The sequence below is a fragment of the Platalea leucorodia genome, assembly GCF_965183815.1.
Source record: "Platalea leucorodia genome assembly, chromosome: 1".
NCBI classification, from domain to species: Eukaryota; Metazoa; Chordata; class Aves; order Pelecaniformes; family Threskiornithidae; genus Platalea; species Platalea leucorodia.
The window spans coordinates 16,258,127-16,276,747 of record NC_138823.1 but is presented as its reverse complement, the minus strand read 5'-3'; the positions used below and the strand labels follow the sequence as shown (position 1 = coordinate 16,276,747).

At 40.8% G+C, this 18,621-nt stretch overlaps 1 protein-coding gene across 1 annotated transcript in view; it reads right to left on the bottom strand.

Moving 5' to 3' along the window:
* Positions 1 to 7,793: 7,793 nt before the first annotated feature.
* The window catches only part of EIF3H (eukaryotic translation initiation factor 3 subunit H), an 88,955-nt gene continuing 78,127 nt past the window's right edge, over positions 7,794 to 18,621 (bottom strand). Inside the window, exons 6-8 of the mRNA XM_082318704.1 lie at positions 13,229 to 13,349; positions 10,515 to 10,647; positions 7,794 to 8,054 (exon numbers count right to left, since the gene is read on the bottom strand). Coding sequence (XP_082174830.1) covers positions 7,957 to 8,054; positions 10,515 to 10,647; positions 13,229 to 13,349 — 352 coding nt within the window. The 3' untranslated portion in view covers positions 7,794 to 7,956. The remainder of the gene's footprint in view (positions 8,055 to 10,514; positions 10,648 to 13,228; positions 13,350 to 18,621) is intronic.

Here is an 18,621-nt window from a genome sequence, read left to right as displayed (position 1 = left end):
ACATGAAAAGCTCTGGTGCTTCCATAAAGCAGAACAAGAGTTTTGATCATCACCCTGCTCAAAATTCAAAGAATGACCGAGGAGTAAGGCTGAAAAAGAGCACAGAGTACGGCTGAAAAGAAACAACGTGATGAGCTAATTACAGACTTAAGAGACGTAAGAAATTAAAAGCAGGTGCTAAGAAGAGGCTAGGCAGAACAACCTTGTCTGGCTGGTAGGGTTACGATGCTAGGAGCGTTCATCACATCTACGCATTTTGGCCTCAACACTGCTTTGCTGTTTGGCAAGTAGCAAAGAAACCCATTAGCACCTCTCTGTGTCAGGTACATATAGCAGGTAATTGCATTGTGCTGCTGCTTTCCACTCTCTTAGCTCTGAGAGAAGATAACTGTGCTTTCTATGCAGCCTCAAAATACAGCTGGCGCAGCAGTCTGCACAGATTCATGCGATAAAATCTGCTTTACTAAACTTTGGAAATTTGAGCCCTCAAGAGACAGGAAAAACTTAAATTGTCAGTGCAATCTTCATTCAGTTACTCAGCACACAGCCTTTTAATGGCCTAATCATGTACTCTTTTCTCCATAAGATATAATAATCAGGCAATTATACTTAGATTCTCCAAATGATATCAAGGACCTGCTGAGCATGGGCTGGATTGAGCACATGAAGCACTTTAAACGCGTATGACAGACATGGCATCTGTCTTAAGGAGCTTACACTCTGAAAATACAAAAGAGAGAATCGCTGCTTATTGCACTGGAGGAGTGAAGCGCGGGACTCAAGGACCAGCTCAGGGCATTTACCCAGATCTACGGAGCCCAGGTTTAGACAGAGGCTTCCCCGCTAGGCTCATGTCTGCATTGCCAGGCTGCTGTGAATGACGAAGCAGCTCATAAGTTTCCTGTCAAGAAGAGCTACCTTTTACATAAGGAAATTGTTCATCTATGCCTACCAACACCACTACTTATACTCTGGTAACAGGAGCGGCAAGTTCACAGCTATTGCCTGGGTGGCAGGCAGGGATGGTGACAAGGAGAGCTTGTGGCAGTGGGACACAAGACAGGGACACGCTGCTTCTCTCCCGGCATGGTGGTTTCTTCCTTTGGGAATGCTCAGCCCATAGCCCAAGTCCCCTTTCGCCTCCTTCAATGAGGAAAGCCCTCCTACGTTATGTAGGAGAAAAGCAAAGCTTCGGTTGTCCCAAGAGAGGGAGCAGCAGCCGCCTACGATGGGGATGAGAAATTTCAGATAGATGTCTGATTTTTATCACTTTAGTCATTTATTCTAAGATAGCTGAAAAATACCATAAATATACAAAAGAAGTTTCTTCTAATAATGTTGTGATCTAATGAAAATTCCTGTGACTTCAGAAATATTCACACCAATAAATGCTATAGGATTTTACTTTTATGCCAACATGTGTAACTTGCAGACAGCCACAATCCAGTCACTTCGTGACCATGTAACTGGTTTAGTGCTCAATTCAGAAGCCTCTTTTCATCTCATAGATCACCTTATTTCCCTTCTACAGATACACAGAATTCAAATGTCTGGGTATCCTTCCCAAGTAGAAAATTTTCCTTTCAGAGTAGGGATTCATTAAGACACATTGAAGTTTTATGAAAATCAATTAGCAAACAGGAGAGTTTTTCATTTCCAAGTAGCTTGTTCAACTGCAATATGTGTTATCCACCCCAGGACGAATGCTGGTGGTCCGTGCGGACCCAGATCTGCGCAGCTTCCTCTTCCCACGCACACCCTGCAGTGCACAGCCCTTGGTATCAGCATAAGTAAAGGGTTCTGTTGATCCATTCTAAGGAAACAGGGCTTATGTGGCTACACTGTCGCTTGGACTCCACTCTGATAACTTCTAAACTCATTGGCCAAGTTCAACGAGATGATAGATGGGTGGGCTGAGCCGCCGAGCTCCCGGGGCAGACCTGCACGACGCGCAGCCCAAGGGGCTGGGAGCAGGCGGCGATGGAGAGCCACTCGCGCGGCCAAAGCAGAGCTCCGGAGCAGCACACGCTCCGAAGGGGGAGAGCAAGAAACTCCTGGAGGGAGCTAAAGATGTAATGTGGCAGTTGTGTGTAGGAGTCATTGTGAACAGCCATTTGTGGTTGAACTAAAAAGACCAAAAAGCCACAAGAAACCAAGTCCATGACTGCTTGTGCTCACATATATAACTGTAGAAAGTGCTCTTCTATTAACTGGAAGTTGTTGGGTTTTATCCCCGATTGAAAGCCTAATTGCACTAGAAGCCTAGATAGTGCTAGAACATGACTTCAGGAGTCACATTAAAAATGATTAAATTGAACATGACCTTGTAGTCCATGTAAACAAGTTGTTAACGTTGTTGAAGCTCGTAATTGCTAATCCTTTTGGAACTAGTTTTTCCATAGCTAGTAACAATGGATTTGCTTGACTACTGTGTTATGTTAAATGTTACAGCAATTAATAAGACCACACTTTTTGCTTAAGGTAACCTAATAAATAAATAAATAAACAAAGATCAGTGTGGAAGTCACACATTTAGTCCAAAGCAGAAGCTGCTCAAGTGTCACAATCTGTTGTAAGACAGACCAGCTTTGACCATCATATTGTTTACTACTTCTCCTAAAATATCTAAATGTCATTATTAGACTTCACTTGCAGGCATATTTATTACCACAGCCTGAAACAGGCAAGCCCGTTGCCACTGGTGCATTCCAGTTATATAATATGTTTTCCTGCCTTAGATGCAATCTGCAAGTTAATTATTAAATCACTAATGTTACAGAAGCCAAGTGAAAGATTTGGGAACAAAAAAATTAACCAATTCCGTGACAGACAAAACCTACTTTAAATCCTTCAGTGATTTGTTTTCAAATGTCAGGATATGCAAGCAAGCAAACGCTGCGCGTGGGATGAGACCCTGAACCTTCAATCAGCTGTCAACCTTCTAACCTCTTGGGTACGACTCTCCATCAGTTTTACTGAGATATAAACAATGAAATCACACACTGAATGAGGAAAACAGGACACATTTTTGCATATAAGACTAAATTTTTATTGCTCAAATTCAGAATAAGAAAAAGATTAGAATTTTCATGCATTGTATGATATGTATGGAACACCACCCTCAGTAACGGTGACAGATTAACAAATTGATCGTTTAAACCAGAATGGAAATCCTTGTTGCACACATTCTTCTCATCTTACAAAGCTTTTGAAGTCTTTAGCTGTGTTTCTACTGGATAAATACATTGCTACCCTTCCTTATTTATTTTACTGACACCCTAATGCCTTTTAATATCATTGTAAAATGGATCTGGCCATTTTTCCTCACATATAAATGTTTGCTTTAATTGAAATAAGACCTTAACTTTTCTCTCGCTAAGGAGCCTTTTGCCAAAGCTGTTGTTTTTAAAGACATCCTCTACAGCTCTGCGCAATTTGCTACTGCTCAGCGTATGATGAGTTGTGTCAACAGCAATCTGGTCCGTCAATTAAAAGATCAAAAAATAAAACACAGGCCCAACTCTGCGTAAACCTCTTTCCAGTTGTAAAGTTGGTATGAAAAGCTTTTGAATCACTCCTTCTGGACTAGTCCCAAGGAGCAGCACCACCGCCTCCAGGCATTCCGTCCCCTGCAGCTGAAGACCAGGGGCATGCAAAAGTTGAGCTCAGGGCCATACCTGACACCTGAGCAACCGAAACTTCCACCATGAATCTGATGTTCAGCTCACAAAATTTAAAACATCTTTCCAGTTGGAGACAAAGTTTTCCAGAGGAATTCATGGTAAAGCACATAATGACAGAAGGCATTGGATTTAAAGCAGCATGCTCTTTTTGCTTAGAAGTCAACAAGCTGTGGGTAAAACCTGAAGAAAATTAAAAGGAAGTATAAAATCCAGGGGAAGAAAATGCACAGGCATGGAAAATCATGAGGGACATATCTTTCACCCCAGGGCTGGCAAACTGGATGAGAAGCAGTTCTACAGAGAGCAATTCAATTCCTCTTACTGCACACATTGCACATATTTCGGCTGGTGATATTATTTGCATCACCAGCTCCTAACGACTTCTTAACAGAGCACCAGGAGTCCTTTGACTACCAAGTGAGAACCGTTAAATAGTGCTTGCTTCTAAAAGATGTCTCAGATTGTCGCCAGTGATTTGGCACATCAGAGATTCATCAGAAGGCAAAAAATCAGGCAATACTGACCAACAAGATGAACGAATGACTCTGTGCTCAGAAATTTGCAAAGCATAAACACAAAGACGTCAGATGTTCCTTACAAGCGTTATTGGTTGCCACTGCCAATCCCATCCAATGTCTTCGTTAGCACCAAACAGGACATCTGCAACCTCGCCCAGACCTTCTCTACTCTGCACTCCCTGCAGTTGTTTACACCTGGACAAGCGCTACCCATTCTCACCTGGCAGTACCTTAGACTCACGCTGTTCAGCTCTGCACAGAAGTCCAAACTTTGACATGATGCTGGGGAGGAGAAATTCAGCCTCTAAAATGCCTAAGTATTTGGGGGAACATTGTGTGGCACTGAGAAGAAAAAGGACGCGATAACCTGTGTAGAAGGGGGGAAAGCCCCCAGGTTTCCTCCATGTGGGCAGCCAGCAGCAGAACGCTTACAGTTTGGATGGAGTTTGGTCCAACTTTGAGAACAGCGAAAGGAGAATGGAAATAGTGCATCGTATCTTCGTGTCGAGATAAGGGCACACCAAGTATGTTTGGATTACAGAAAAGCTCTCCCATTTAGTTTCATTTTCATTAAATATTAATGTTAAGGATTAGTCTCTGACAACAACTGTGGCAGTTAACCTTATCTGAGGAACTACACTTATTTTTTTAGTTAAGCAAGTAGATGGTCCAAAGTTTAGCATCCTTTCCTATTGCCTGTCCTGAAGATAACCTCTGAGCTGTCAGTATAACCAGACACGTTTCAGACTGTTAGAAAGGCTCAGAGACAAACCTATTCCACTTTGCGTTGTGACCGAGCAGGAGCATGCACCACCCATTCCCGTGACTCCTCAGCGACAGTGTTACCTTGAACTACAGGAGCACTAACTTTCTTACTATTTATGCAACACCAAGTTGCATCCACCCTACCTTACACCAGCAAAGCCCTTATGCTTTGTCTACAGGTGAAAAGGGAGTTGGTGTGGTCCTCTGTTGGGACCACCCCCAACAGAGGACCACACCCTCCTGTAAGTAGGCAGTCATGGCACGATGACCAAGGTAGTGCCATGATTACGGGAGGTGGCACCTCACATCCCACACAGGCTCAAATTCTCAGTACAATCAGTGCATTTCACAAGTAGCAGTGGACCAGAGGCAGTAAATGTTACAGCAAAATTGGAGCCATACTGGTGAAGATCCCAAGTATTGACCAACTAGAAGAAATACCGTTTTGCTTCAGCATCAAAACTAAAATAATCATCCCCTTTTTTCTCCTTTCAAACCTCACTTTTGAAAGACCTGCACATCTAGCTTAGAAGAGTGGCCTGTAAGACTCACGCCAATTAGAGCTGGATTCCAAAGTAACATGTTCTCTTACAAGGATTATAGTTCTGCACAAATAAAAAACAACTACAGAACAGTTACCTCAACACAGCCCTGGATGGTTAGGAGCGTGACAGGAGAGACGATGGCTAGATGTGGACTATGTGTATAACTAACGACTGCTGCGAAGCTTTTCCCTTATGTGCACGTTTTGTCTCCTGTGTCCATAGGCATGACCTGTGGACACATGATGGAGATGGCACCACAGGCAGAGGCCTTGCTTGCCTCTGCAATGACAACAGGCTTGCTGACCAAAAAGAAGTTCTAACTTCTTTACACGTGATTTTTAAACACTCTAATGTCACTACATTTTTATTAGCATACAGAAAAGCCTTTCACAGTCGAGAAAGGAGAAAAAATTAGTAGTGCTATGGTAATTAGAAATGGAAAGGACACATCTTACAGTGAATGAGCTTCCAGCTCACTTGCATCAGGAAGAAAACACGTAAAAGCGAAGTTCCAGGAATACAGAGGTAGTGGGGAAAGCTCACATCGAACCCAGCATGGAGACGCAGCCCCACACCTTTTAATTCCTAATCTCCACAGCCGTTGATTCTCATTTATAGACCAACAGCTTCAACATACCCCACCTCCCCTGCTCACGGAGGCTTCCTCTAATTATTTCCACCATGACAGAAAGCCAAAGTGTGATTCAGAACAGAATAGTCAAATCACCTCCAAAGTCTACTTGCACCTCACCACCTTTTATATCTCATTCCCCTGTCTGATGCAGATCCATACCTTTAGAAGCCACAAACCTCTGCTGAAGTCTTCCATATTTCTTCATGGATTTTAATCGACATTTAGCCCACTGGACCTAGCTCAATTCACCAATCTTGTTGCAACTCCAGCACAGTAGAATATTACTGCCCTCTTTCTCACATTTACATCATCAATCTTAAAGAACTAATTCAAACACACAGCTTGTTTTTAACCCTTCCAAGTATTTATTTTGCTAACACTGCCTTTACAGACCTTCTAGTATGTGTAGTGTTACTACTGCTTCCTTCTATACACAGTCACTACAGTCTTCTATTCCCAGTTATCCAGAAGATTGTTTTTTTCTATCTCAAATATCTCATCTTAGTCTAATTATCTGTTCCTACTTCTGTTCCCTCGTGGTTATTTTGGTCCTTCAGAAAACTAGAAAATTAACACAGTTTGAATATTATTTGTATAGGAAATGAAACTCAATCATGTGGCACTGTAGCAGGACACTTAACTAACCTTTGATTTCAGAGAAGTTCACTGTATGAAAGCTAACACAAAGGTGCCCAAAGTTTCCAAGGCAAAAGATCAGACTGGCAGTTTGCCAGATCTGTGAGGGCTGAACAAAATTTGCATCCATATTTACATAAATACTGCCATCACTATAGTTTAGACTGGAAAAAAAAAAAAAGTTTTTCGTCTAACCTCCAGTTTTCACACACTTCTGACTTTCCAAAACATTCACCTTAGAGGCTGAAATATTCCATGCTAGGTCTGTATTTAGAGGATGTTATTTATTTTAAAAGACCAAACCACACTCCTTCAGCCATTTTAGGCTCTCAGAACTCATCACACAACGACATGCAAGAAAGAACTCAAGGAAAAAAAAGAAATCAATGACAGTAACATGTGTGAGTTGCCACTAAACCTTTAAATTAACATTCTTGTTAAAAAGATAAGTAGCCTGAGTTCAGGAATAAAGGCACAACCAGATGGCAAAGTTAATGCAGAGTACGTATGGTGTCCACACTAGCTGCTCCAGGTTAGCTACTTCTACAGTTTCTGTCATGAAGACTTCAGTAGCATCACTGGATTTCAATCCAGTTGGTGGTGGCAACAGAAAATAGGAACACAGCTTAGCATGATATGGTGGGGATCGGTCTCCACATAATGCTAGTTTTGCATGTTCCAAATGTGAGGCCTATGAAATATTTGTGATATGGAAGGCCCATTGCACCAGACTGTCCAAACAGATTAAAATAAAAACAAGCAACTGCTCCAAGTGAGTAGCACATTATGGTTGTAAGTTCTCAACCAAAACTGGGAAATCTTAAATTTCTTCTGTGAAGTCAGCTATACTGAACATTTGTAATAATTTGCTTTTATTTGAGATTCCAAGTTAAATAAAACCTGTATTATTTGCTATGACTAAACATGAATAACTGCCAAACATTTAGAAAACCTGAGTGACCACAGAAAATTCCAGTCCGATAGGGCCAACAAATAAGGAAATACTAAAACATCGTTAAAATTTGCCTTTATTTTTCTTACAGGAGAATTCTACACAAACCAAGGTGACTCTGTTTTACAAGACTCTCTTTCCAATATACTAAATTTTCAAGAGGATCATGAACAGTATAGACCTGTAAGTAAGTCTTCCCGTTGAGGGCTACAGCAAAGTTTCTTCAGTTGTTGTAATCTTGGAGAGCCTGAGCCATGAAAAGCTTGCCCAGGTTCTGTGCATTGAACTCCTTAATATTCTGGCAGTAGGTATTAATTTGACCTGTCAATAGGAAAGAAGAGTAAACCCTTGTCAGTTTCGAAATTCAGAAAGACATCGTAGAATATCACTTTTCAAAAGCCAAATGTGCATGAATTATTCAATAGTTATAGAGAAAAGCAACTAGAACAGCTCAACTACTCTACACTTAGGAATTTTACATTTTCAGTATTCCCAAATAGGTTTGGGAAGAAAAAGAAACTAAATTAGCAGAATAGGTAAACTGGTATGCTCAAAACACCCTTAATTTTCCTACAATTCTATTATGTACAATTTCTGAAAATATGTATGACAATAAAAAGAATAAACAATTCTTGCTGCTGTATTGGAAGCTTAATAACATTAATTGTTCAATTTAGTTGCTCTAAAAATACTACAAGACTGAATTTCAGTTCTGTTCTTACGCATCTGCTGTCCCTATTAAAATATGTGTAACAAATATTTTTCAGTAGCAGACTGAAAATTGTGGTACTCCTGTTTGACATTTTGCTAGCCTTTTTTTCCACCTAATATTTCACTTTATTAGCTATTTCAAAAATTATCAGAGCATGAAGACTTGTCAGTGCTTTACAAATCAAACGTGCCCATCAAAACATTTTTATACATGCACTGCTACAAGTTATTTCCCTTGTTAGCTAGGAATAGCAAAACATGAAGCCAGTTTAATCAAAATTAAGACTGTTTAGAAGGCCAATAAACTCTCAATTTAATGCTCTATTTGAAAAGTTTTTAAATGCCTCAGAGACAAAAGAGCTAAGTTTTATTCTTTATCCACAAACTTTACTTCATCTAAGTTGAAGTGGATGCTTTCAATTCTTCCCCTGACTATGGTAAAAGAACAAAGAGAGTGCTTTGGCTGAAAACTGTTTTTTTCCTTTAAGTATAATAGTTTTCAATTCCTCCTCTTCTAAGAGATGATTCATCCTAAGCTATCACTTTCATAAAACATACGTGTACACACCTACACACTTTTGTTGCATTTTTAAGCTATGCTAAAGCTGAATGTTTAAATACTTCAATGCTGCTAGGATTCACTAACTGGTAAAAACTACCAAAACAATAGTTTTTGAAAGACTCTGGAAGGAATAATAAATCAAGAACATTATTTCTTCTAAAAGCAGCACTTATTAGCAGTGTGAAACACTATTAATATTAAAATAATAACCTCTTGGTCACTCCAAAATTTAAGAGTGGTAGTTCAAATTAACTTTTTTTATGTCAAAAGCACTCTTTTCTGTACCCTGAATTACCAGCACTTTGGTTTAATTTTCTCTCAGTACAAAACAAGGTGATAGCTAACTGATCCAAAAAGCCTGCTATAGTTAAACAATTAGCTTTCTCATGACATTTTCCAAATTTAGATTACTTAACAGGGCATCTAGGTTTTCTGCTCTCTGTTGCCACTGTAAGGTCCCAGATATTTTTACCCTTCCAGGAGGCACAGGACAGGCACTGACTTTTGTCCCAAACTGTGGCTACGTACTGCAGCATACCAGTAAACTGAAGAAAATGGGGGGAGGGAGGGTGGGGACCTATACCTATGCTTTGTTCCCATTTACGTTTTCATTCACTTTGAGATGCAGGAAGATGGGGGTAGTTTCCCTAAAACTCTGGCCGTAGAAATAAAAGAAAATATCCCAATTCTGTGCAAAATAAAAAGTAAAATCTTCTCAGCTGCTGCAACAGCCAGTTCAACACCTAGGGATGTTATCAGTAACTTAGGGCTGCAGGCAACTGCTCTGAATCAGTAGTTCCAGCCCAAACAGCTTATTCCTGCCTCTTGTCTGTACAGCCCCCGAATTTCTGCAGTTGAGGGACGTGCTGGGGTATGAGTGCAGAGAGCAGCTTAATGACTGCAGTAGTCACTACATCCATTTGTGCAGAAAGTCTGCTCTGTGGGGCATTCCTCCACCTCTCCTTTAAAATCCCATTTCACCCTCTCAGAATAGAGCCAGAAGAGGCTCCAGCTGCTGCTCCTGCCCTTTCCCATCAACCCAAGAGGCACAGATGGTCAAGCAGGAGCTAGGTACCATGGCAAAATAAGAAATAAAGGAAGAAAGTCTCCATACATCAAGATTAAAGCTTTATGCAGCCATTCTTCCATTAAACACAGTGGCTTGCTTTCAAAAAATTACATATGTTTGTATCTGCAGGGGTAACATGCCTCTGTTACTTACCTAGATGGTTTAAAATTCTTCTATGTGTGGAAACTTACTTTCTAACAGAGGCAGAGACTGCCTACTAGCAATAAGGTGGTTTTTCTTAGCTACTTTTTTTTTTTTTTTTTTTAAAACACTTCAGACACTAGGGACAGTATTTGGAATACTACCAATGCCAAAATATCACACCATAATGGCAAAGGTAATGAAAAATTAAGATGCTTTCTAAGGTAACAACTCCACTTTTTCCCAAACTAACATTCATATATGAAAAGATGAGCTGAAGAGGCTGCTAGAACATTACCTGCAATAAGGAGTGACTCCATTCTTGGAGGCGGCTGTGGTGGTTTAAAAAGTTTATTGATGTCCTCCTCAGGAAGGGGGGCTTCTCCTCGGCTTTGACGCTGTATATTTTCTTGCTGACGTCTCTGCTGGTACTGAAAATAAAGCAACAGAAACAGAATGCAAGAGGACTTCCAAAGCAGCAAAAAGTTTTTCTTTTCAGATGCTCTTTACCTAACCAGCAAGTATGTTTTAGAAATTATACCTATTCAATGCAATCCAGTTTATTTCAAATAATGCAAGTGCAATTCACAGTTTATTTCAGTTCACTGGTAACAAGCATTTCCTCCCCAAGTTGGCACCTTAAGTGAGTGAGGCACTGGAAAATTATGTGGTATTGAGGTGGTGGGGTTAATTTTTAAATTTTTTTTCACAAAGATAAATACTGTATCTGATAGAAAGAATACAGCATGGTAGATAAAGGCCTCCATTTCCCCATGTAAAAAAGGAAAACAACGTTGGAATATGTAGGTATGAGAAGACATTACCTCAAATAGTTGTACAAACCAGAAACATTCAATTTTATGCAAGTTAAGGGTCAAAACAATATTAATGTGAAAGGGGAAGAGAACTTGATTAAACAAGGTATTTTAAGCCAAAAAATACTAACTCTAAACTGAGAACAAAGTGGTGGCTGAAACAAAGCATAATGGTTCATTTCTCCATTCCAGTTATTTAGATATTCTGCCACTTTGATGCCATTTCTTTGTAGGTTACCAGAGCATATACTAGAGTAGCAGTTTGTAGAAATTATTCTGCTATAAAAAAATCAGATTTGTTTTCAGTGCTTCCCTTTGCCATGCAGATTGCTCAAACTTTATAAAAATTAAGGCAGACCATTTGTTCAGCTATTGGATAAACATTTGTTCTTGCAGAAGTACATGCATTCAAAAACACATATGTGAGATTTCATACTGTATGTCACAGCCAGGAATCAGTTGTAAGGTTTGTCTATGGAAGCCCTCATATTTAACAACAACAACAAAATATCTTTAAAAGAAACAGACCAAAGAGTACAGGGTGTTTTCTCTCACTTACTTAAATGTATCTGTGCATAAGAGTCTGAAAACAGTTCATACTTGGTGGCATACTCAAATGAAGTAATTTTTTTTCCAGCAGTAGTGACAAATACATGTTTTTGGACAATGTTAAAAATAAAATCTTAAATGCCCATATTTGTATGTGAATTGCATGTAGTTTCTTCTTTCTTTGCATTATCCCATTCACTTCTCAGCAGTCTGCCTATTATTCTCTATTGAAACGGCTTGCTCTTAATCACAATTGCTCTGTTTTAAAAATGAAGTTAAGACCACTAACTATGCTACAATAAGCCACTACTAAAGCAGCTATAGTTAGTAAAGAAATGAAGTGAGACAGCATGGAACCTACTTTGCTCTGCTTTTCAAAATAAATAGATCCCCTTGTTATTAACAAAAACTTTTGAAGTGGATGCCATCTTTCTATTCAAATTAGGCAGCAAAGGAAAATACATTTTCTGAAGATAACATGCATGAAGCTTCTATGTCCTCAGGAATTACAAAGCCAGGAGAAACCACTGATCATGTGCTGCCTCCCTAAAGTACTCCTTGTTCAAGCTACAATTTACTTAAGTGAAAAAAGCCAATTTTGATTTTAAAAAAAGTCAGTGATGAAGAATGTCACATGGACCACAGGTGCTCTTTTTAATAATTAGCTACTTTGTGTAGCAATACCTGCAATATTTTATCTTTAAAGTGGCCTGGCCCATTTTCAGTTGGCCGATATTGAATCTTGTCATCTCTCTCCCTGCTAGATTAAAGAGTTCAAATTTATTTTTCATGCAGGTACTTCTTGAGTAAGCAAGTCACTCGTTAACTTAATTTATCACATTAAGTGCATTGCGTTCACCAAGATCTGCTTTCCAGGCTTTTAAATCATTCTCATAGTGCTTTTTTCCAATTTACCAGCATTCTTCTATAATTAGACACAGTACTGCTTTATCAAATGCGGCAACAGCAAATAAAATAATACCATCTCCAAATCACAGATTGGTTGAGGCTGGAAGGGACCTCTGGAGGTTGAGGTTGGAAGGGACCTTTGTCCAACCCCTCTGCTCAAGCAGGGCAACCTAGAGCCAGTCTCCATATTCAGTATTCTCTAATCAGACTATTTTGGATTTTAAAGAGGCCCTTTGGCATCAGGAATTAAAAGTCAGCATCACCTGATCAGTATCACTATCTACTAATACAAAACATTATTAAAATGTCATTTCCGATCAGAGAACAGTCCACTGTCTTTAAAATATGGACTATGTTTCTTTATTTCTAGATGCATGACTACCTGTGATGGTATTAAAACGCAGTTTGTTTTGGAACAGTTCACTTGTAGTTTCAGCTCTTTCATTTCATTTACTAAACCTCTAATCCCTGTGTCCACAGCATATTTATCAATGATTTTGGTTCATCATAAATCACTAACAAACATGTAAAAAAGCAAAGAAAGACCAATCCACACCACATATCAGAAGTGAATTTGGTAATTCCCCACTGACTAGCACATTTATAAATCTACTTAATGGATATGTTTCTGTAAGAATTTTATCTTGCTTAGATCCAAATTCATCTGTCTTAGATAACACCACCCAAACCATAATTTGTGGAAAAAAATCCTCTCATTCAGGTTTTCCATGTTACCAACCTGGTGTTTCTGCTGCTGTTGTTTGCTTACATTCCTCAAGTAGGTATTGTATTTAACAATGTCTTGGCTCATCTCATCCACTCTGTCCATCAGCAGCTGCAGACTCTTCCCTAGGTGATTACTGAAATACAAGAAGCATTCATGAAAGATTGAATTTATTAAAAAAAAAAAAAAAAAGATTCAAAATTCATTTCAAGTCACTTGACCATCATTTCTGCACTAATGGCACAGTTTGAAAATTTTTAAGTTCCTAGTTATCTTTGTTCATATATTTATTTGATGATACTTGACATGGCATCTCCTCCTCTAGCATCTTTGCCACATTGCAAACATCATATTTAAGTGTTTTGGTTTTTGCAGGGAACCTCATAGTTATGAAAAAAAACCAATGCCTTGTGTGAATTTACTGATATTCCAGATGCAGGTCAAATGTTTAACAGAAAAAGTCTGATGCTTTTGTGACATGCAATCCTGAACAACATTCCAGGAGATGTCTTTGAAGAGTTTGGTTTCAAGTTGCTGCTAGCCTTTTCACAAATATTTAACTATCCCTCTGCAGGGATGGTTAAATATTCTTCAGAACTCCATCTCATTAACTAGTCTATCAAACCATGCCTGGAAGTTCAGCAGACACCGCTTGATCTTCGCTGTTGAGAGCGAGTGTTGCGTCCAGTGCAGCCAGCTCCACATTCCATACCATAGGCAACATGGAAGCAGCTAGGCTGGGCGCGTCCAGTTCCAGTTATGCGATCTACTGCCTTGGCCAGACAAATGCAGTCTGTTAAACAACTTTTATTGTAACCATTTTTAGCAATGGATTTGGTATTTTGCAGGAACGTTCAACTTAAGGTATAGCTTCCAAGTTAAAGTTTTGGAAGCTTTTAGGTTGGTGCCCATGGAGACGGTACTCATCCTAAATTGTGTTTACAGGGTAGTACAGTCAAAGAAGGATACTTACTGCTCTCTGGTGATCCCTTTGATCAGAAGCTAGTTTGCTGGCTCTGATCTAAGCCTCACCCAGTCCTACTTGGCCGAAGACCAATGATCGAAAAGCTAAACTCCATCCTTCTCAACTGAAATCCACTACTATTCATGAGAGTTTATTTCAAAGAAAAAGTTTGGTGCACTTCTATGTCAGAATCATATCCTTCAGTCACTGTTTCTCCATGTTATCTGAAATTCTTTCTGCGTTTTACAATGCATTCCCACTATCCTAGAGCCTATTTTCTGGGGAAACTCTAACTGGAAGAGACAAGCATAAAGTGAAAAGGGAATCATATGCGTAATACTATGTATATCGCTTTTTTAAGTGTAAATTATTCCCCAAATCCATAGAACTCCTAGCTGGACACAGAAGCTGGTAACGTACTGAGGCACTCGAGGATACCTGCTGAGAATGTAGCTAAAGACACCCTTATCTCCCAGTACTAGGACAGCTATTTCACTAGCTGAGCTGCCTGCTCACTGAACAAAAGGCTGTATCAGTAACTTCAGACCACAATTTATTTACAAGCCAGAGTTTTAAATCTCAGTTACATACAGGAGCAGATGGTGAGGAGGACTTCAGCTATGCAGCAGCAAGAAAGGCGCCACTATAATAATTATTTTTAAACTTCTTGGGGTTTTTTTGGTTGAGCATTTCAAGCACATGATATTTAGGACTGTGGAATATTGCCACGGCTAGGGGTGTGCATATTTTCAGTTTTTTATAGAGTTTATATTATACAGAGTTAGTGTTAGAACTGGATATTATCAGAAATGCCTATGTAGGTACACACTAATAGCCTTGTAGGGTATGTGGACATCAGGAATACATAATTATTTTACAGATAGTGTCCATATGAAATATAGCTGGTTACAAAGAATGATTTTATGTGAATCTCTTTGGGACCAGCTTAGTACAGCAGAATACAGAAACAGAGAGTTATTGTTAGAAGTTGCAGTAATATAGTGTTTGCTCTCATTGCCAGGGAAACAAAAAGCTAAAAACAGATAACTTAAACAGATGTGAACTGAGACATGAAGTGATAAGTATGCTGCAAATACAGGACCAGCTTTTTCCTCAGTTCTCATGTGGCTGATACCCTTTTTTGCTCCATCTCTTAAAAACCAGAAAGACCAAAAGGAAGTAATTTGTAAGAATGTATACATACAATGTTTAAGCAAGTTTTATTCAGTTGAAGTTTGTTCTGGTGAGATTTAGGAAGTTAAATCGCATTGCTTCAGCCCATAAGACTGATCATACACTTATTTAGCCCAAAGGCTCTTTTAGGCACCTCCTTACCTTGTGCACTCCCCTACAGCAGATCTCAAATATCACACTGCTGGGTACCTGAAAGCCCCCTACGCATCAATGCGGCTAAAACTAAAACCAACAACAACAACAAAAATTGGGGGGGGGGCCAGTAAATGCTGCTCACATCCCCATCAAGGCTCACTTTCCTACAAGGCTCTGCAATAGTCAAACATAGACAACATGGAGCTCAGCACTTGCATTTGTTGTTGTTCTGAAGGCATTGGTAATAAAGAAACTGCATTTTTAATGGATGCATTTCAGTCAGCTGATTCAGCGAAAAGGTCAATTAAATTGAGTTTACATTTAGATTAGCAAGTAGTGTAGACCAACAGGAACAGATCTATAAAGCATAACAGCTGGTGCTGAGAAACCAATGTCCACGCTACATGTGTTCCACGGGAGTTTCTTGTCACTAGTTCTGATGTGGTCCAGTGATCTGAAGCCCATTAGTGGCTGAAGCACAGTAGGAAGCCTCCTAAAGCCTGTTTTCGGCTTAGTTTCATCTGAAACAAGTCAGGTCTGAGATCACCCAGTGATGATGATCTGCACACACTCTTGAATTGAACTAAAAGGCATAGCTCCACCTTAAGATAGCACCAGAAGACCACCACACCTCAGGTATTGTTGTGGAAGAAAAATATCAGCTGCAGAATTACTATCATACTAAGCAGCAGAAAGAATCATAGAATCATTAAGGTTGGAAAAGACCCTTAAGATCATCGAGTCCAACCCTTAACCTAGCACTGCCAAGTCCACCACTAAACCATGTCCCTAAGCACCACAGCTACACCTCTTTTAAATACCTCCAGGGATGGGGACTCAACCACTTCCCTGGGCAGCCTGTTCCAGTGCCTGACTACCCTTTCCGTGGAGAACTTTTTCCTAATATCCAACCTAAACCTCCCCTGGTGCAGCTTGAGGCCATTTCCTCTCATCCTATCACTTGTTACTTGGGAGAAGAGACCGACCCCCACCTCGCTACAACCTCCTTTCAGGTAGTTGTAGAGAGCGATAAGGTCTCTCAGCCTCCTCTTCTCCAGGCTAAACAACCCCAGCTCCCTCAGCCTCTTCTCATAAGACTTGTGCTCTAGACCCTTCACCAGCTTCGTTGCCCTTCTCTGGACACGCTCCAGCACCTCGATGTCCTTCTTGTAGTGAGAGGCCCAAAACTGAACACAGGACTCGAGGTGTGGCCTCACCAGTGCTGAGGACAGGGGCACTATCACCTCCCTGGTCCTGCTGGCCACACTATTCCTGATACAAGCCAGGATGCCATTGGCCTTCTTGGCCACCTGGGCACACTGCTGGCTCATGTTCAGGTGGCTGTCAACCAACACCTCCAGGTCCTTTTCCACCAGGCAGCTCTCCAGCCACTCTTCCCCAAGCCTGTAGCCTTGCATGGGGTTGTTGTGACCCAAGTGCAGGACCCAGCACTGAGCCTTGTTGAACCTTATACAGTTGGCCCCGGCCCAACGATCCAGCCTGTCCAGGTCCCTCTGTAGGGCCTTCCTGCCCTCCAGCAGATCAACGCTCCCGCCCGACTTGGCGTCATCTGCAAACTTACTGAGGGTGCACTCAATCCCCTCTTTCAGATCATCGACAAAGATGTTGAACAGGACCGGCCCCAACACTGAGCCCTGGGGAACACCACTTGTGACTGGCCACCAACTGGATTTGACTCCACTTACCACCACTCTCTGGGCTCTGCCGTCCAGCCAGTTTTTAACCCAATGAAGAGTGCGCTTATCCAAGCCACGAGCAGCCAGCTTCTCCAGGAGAATGCTGTGGGGGGCAGTGTCAAAGGCCTTACTAAAGTCCAAGTCGACAACATCCACAGCCTTCCCCTCATCCACTAAGCAGGTCACCTTGTCATAGAAGGAGACCAGGTTAGTGAAGCAGGACCTCCCTTTCATAAACTCATGCTGGCTGAACCTGATCCCCCAGTTGTCCCACACGTGCTGTGAAATGGCACTCAGGATGATGTGCTCCATGACCTTTCCCGGCACCGAGGTCAGGCTGACAGGCCTGTAGTTCCCCGGATCTACACATGGGGACTGTGCTCTTTTTTGGGAAGAAATATAGATAATAAAAGGGGAAAAAACAGAATGGAGCTTCTCCTGCAGTTAGGACAGTCAAAAAATCTCTGTCATGTGGATTCTTACACATCTAATGAAGAAATAAGCTAATGTGACAGCACTCCTTCACCAGAATTGTTATTAGGATCACTCACCTGTAGTGAGTGACCTGTAAAACTTCCAGAAATTTGTCATTTGAGACTTATCTGTGTAGCTTGGATAACATAATCGAAAATGCCAGAAAAGGACAAACACATACAAACTTTCAAAGGGAAACTGTCGAAGTCTGTTTAGAAAAAAAAAAAGAGACTAGAAAGTATAGCCTGCAAAGCAATTTCTCATGCTGTGCATTTTTGCTGTAACAGCCTTATACTTGATGGGGTATAATCCTTCACCCAAAAGGGCAGATATGAAATCAAGTCCTTGACACATGGATTACTTCTGATTCCTTGTTTAGCAATTATCAAATACAAAGGTCAAATAATTCTGAGGGTGAGAAGTAGAAACGTGTGAACAGAGTAGCCTAATCTGCAGATAAGAGTTATGGTCTTTTGTCTTGTTCTTCCCACTGGTGAGCCTTGCATTTGGCGATGTTATGGTCTAGCACTGACAGAAGGAGAAAGCAATAACTACACATTAAATAAACTCATGGATCACTCACTACATGAGGGCATCCTGCTAGGATACGGATCTGGCTAAGAGACCCGAATGCAAGCCTCCCTCTTCCTGAGGGAATGCTTGCACCACCAGGCCCTCCCTTTGCGGATATATTCTAAGGAGAGCAAAAGTGTAGTTTGCTCTGGCCAGCAAGGCCAGTTTAAGAGGTTCCAGTCCCAGCATCTTCCTGCCTCTCCCTCCCCCTTTGCCCAAGGATTACAGCACTCTCAGCTGTATGGATTCAGCTGTTTGCGTGGGCACACTTCAAACTCTTTCAGTGAAATAGCCTACTGTAAATGCAAAAACACCCTCTGTTGGGGTTTCTTTTTTTTTAAGGGAGGCTGAGGGAAAGGCTGGAAGGGAAG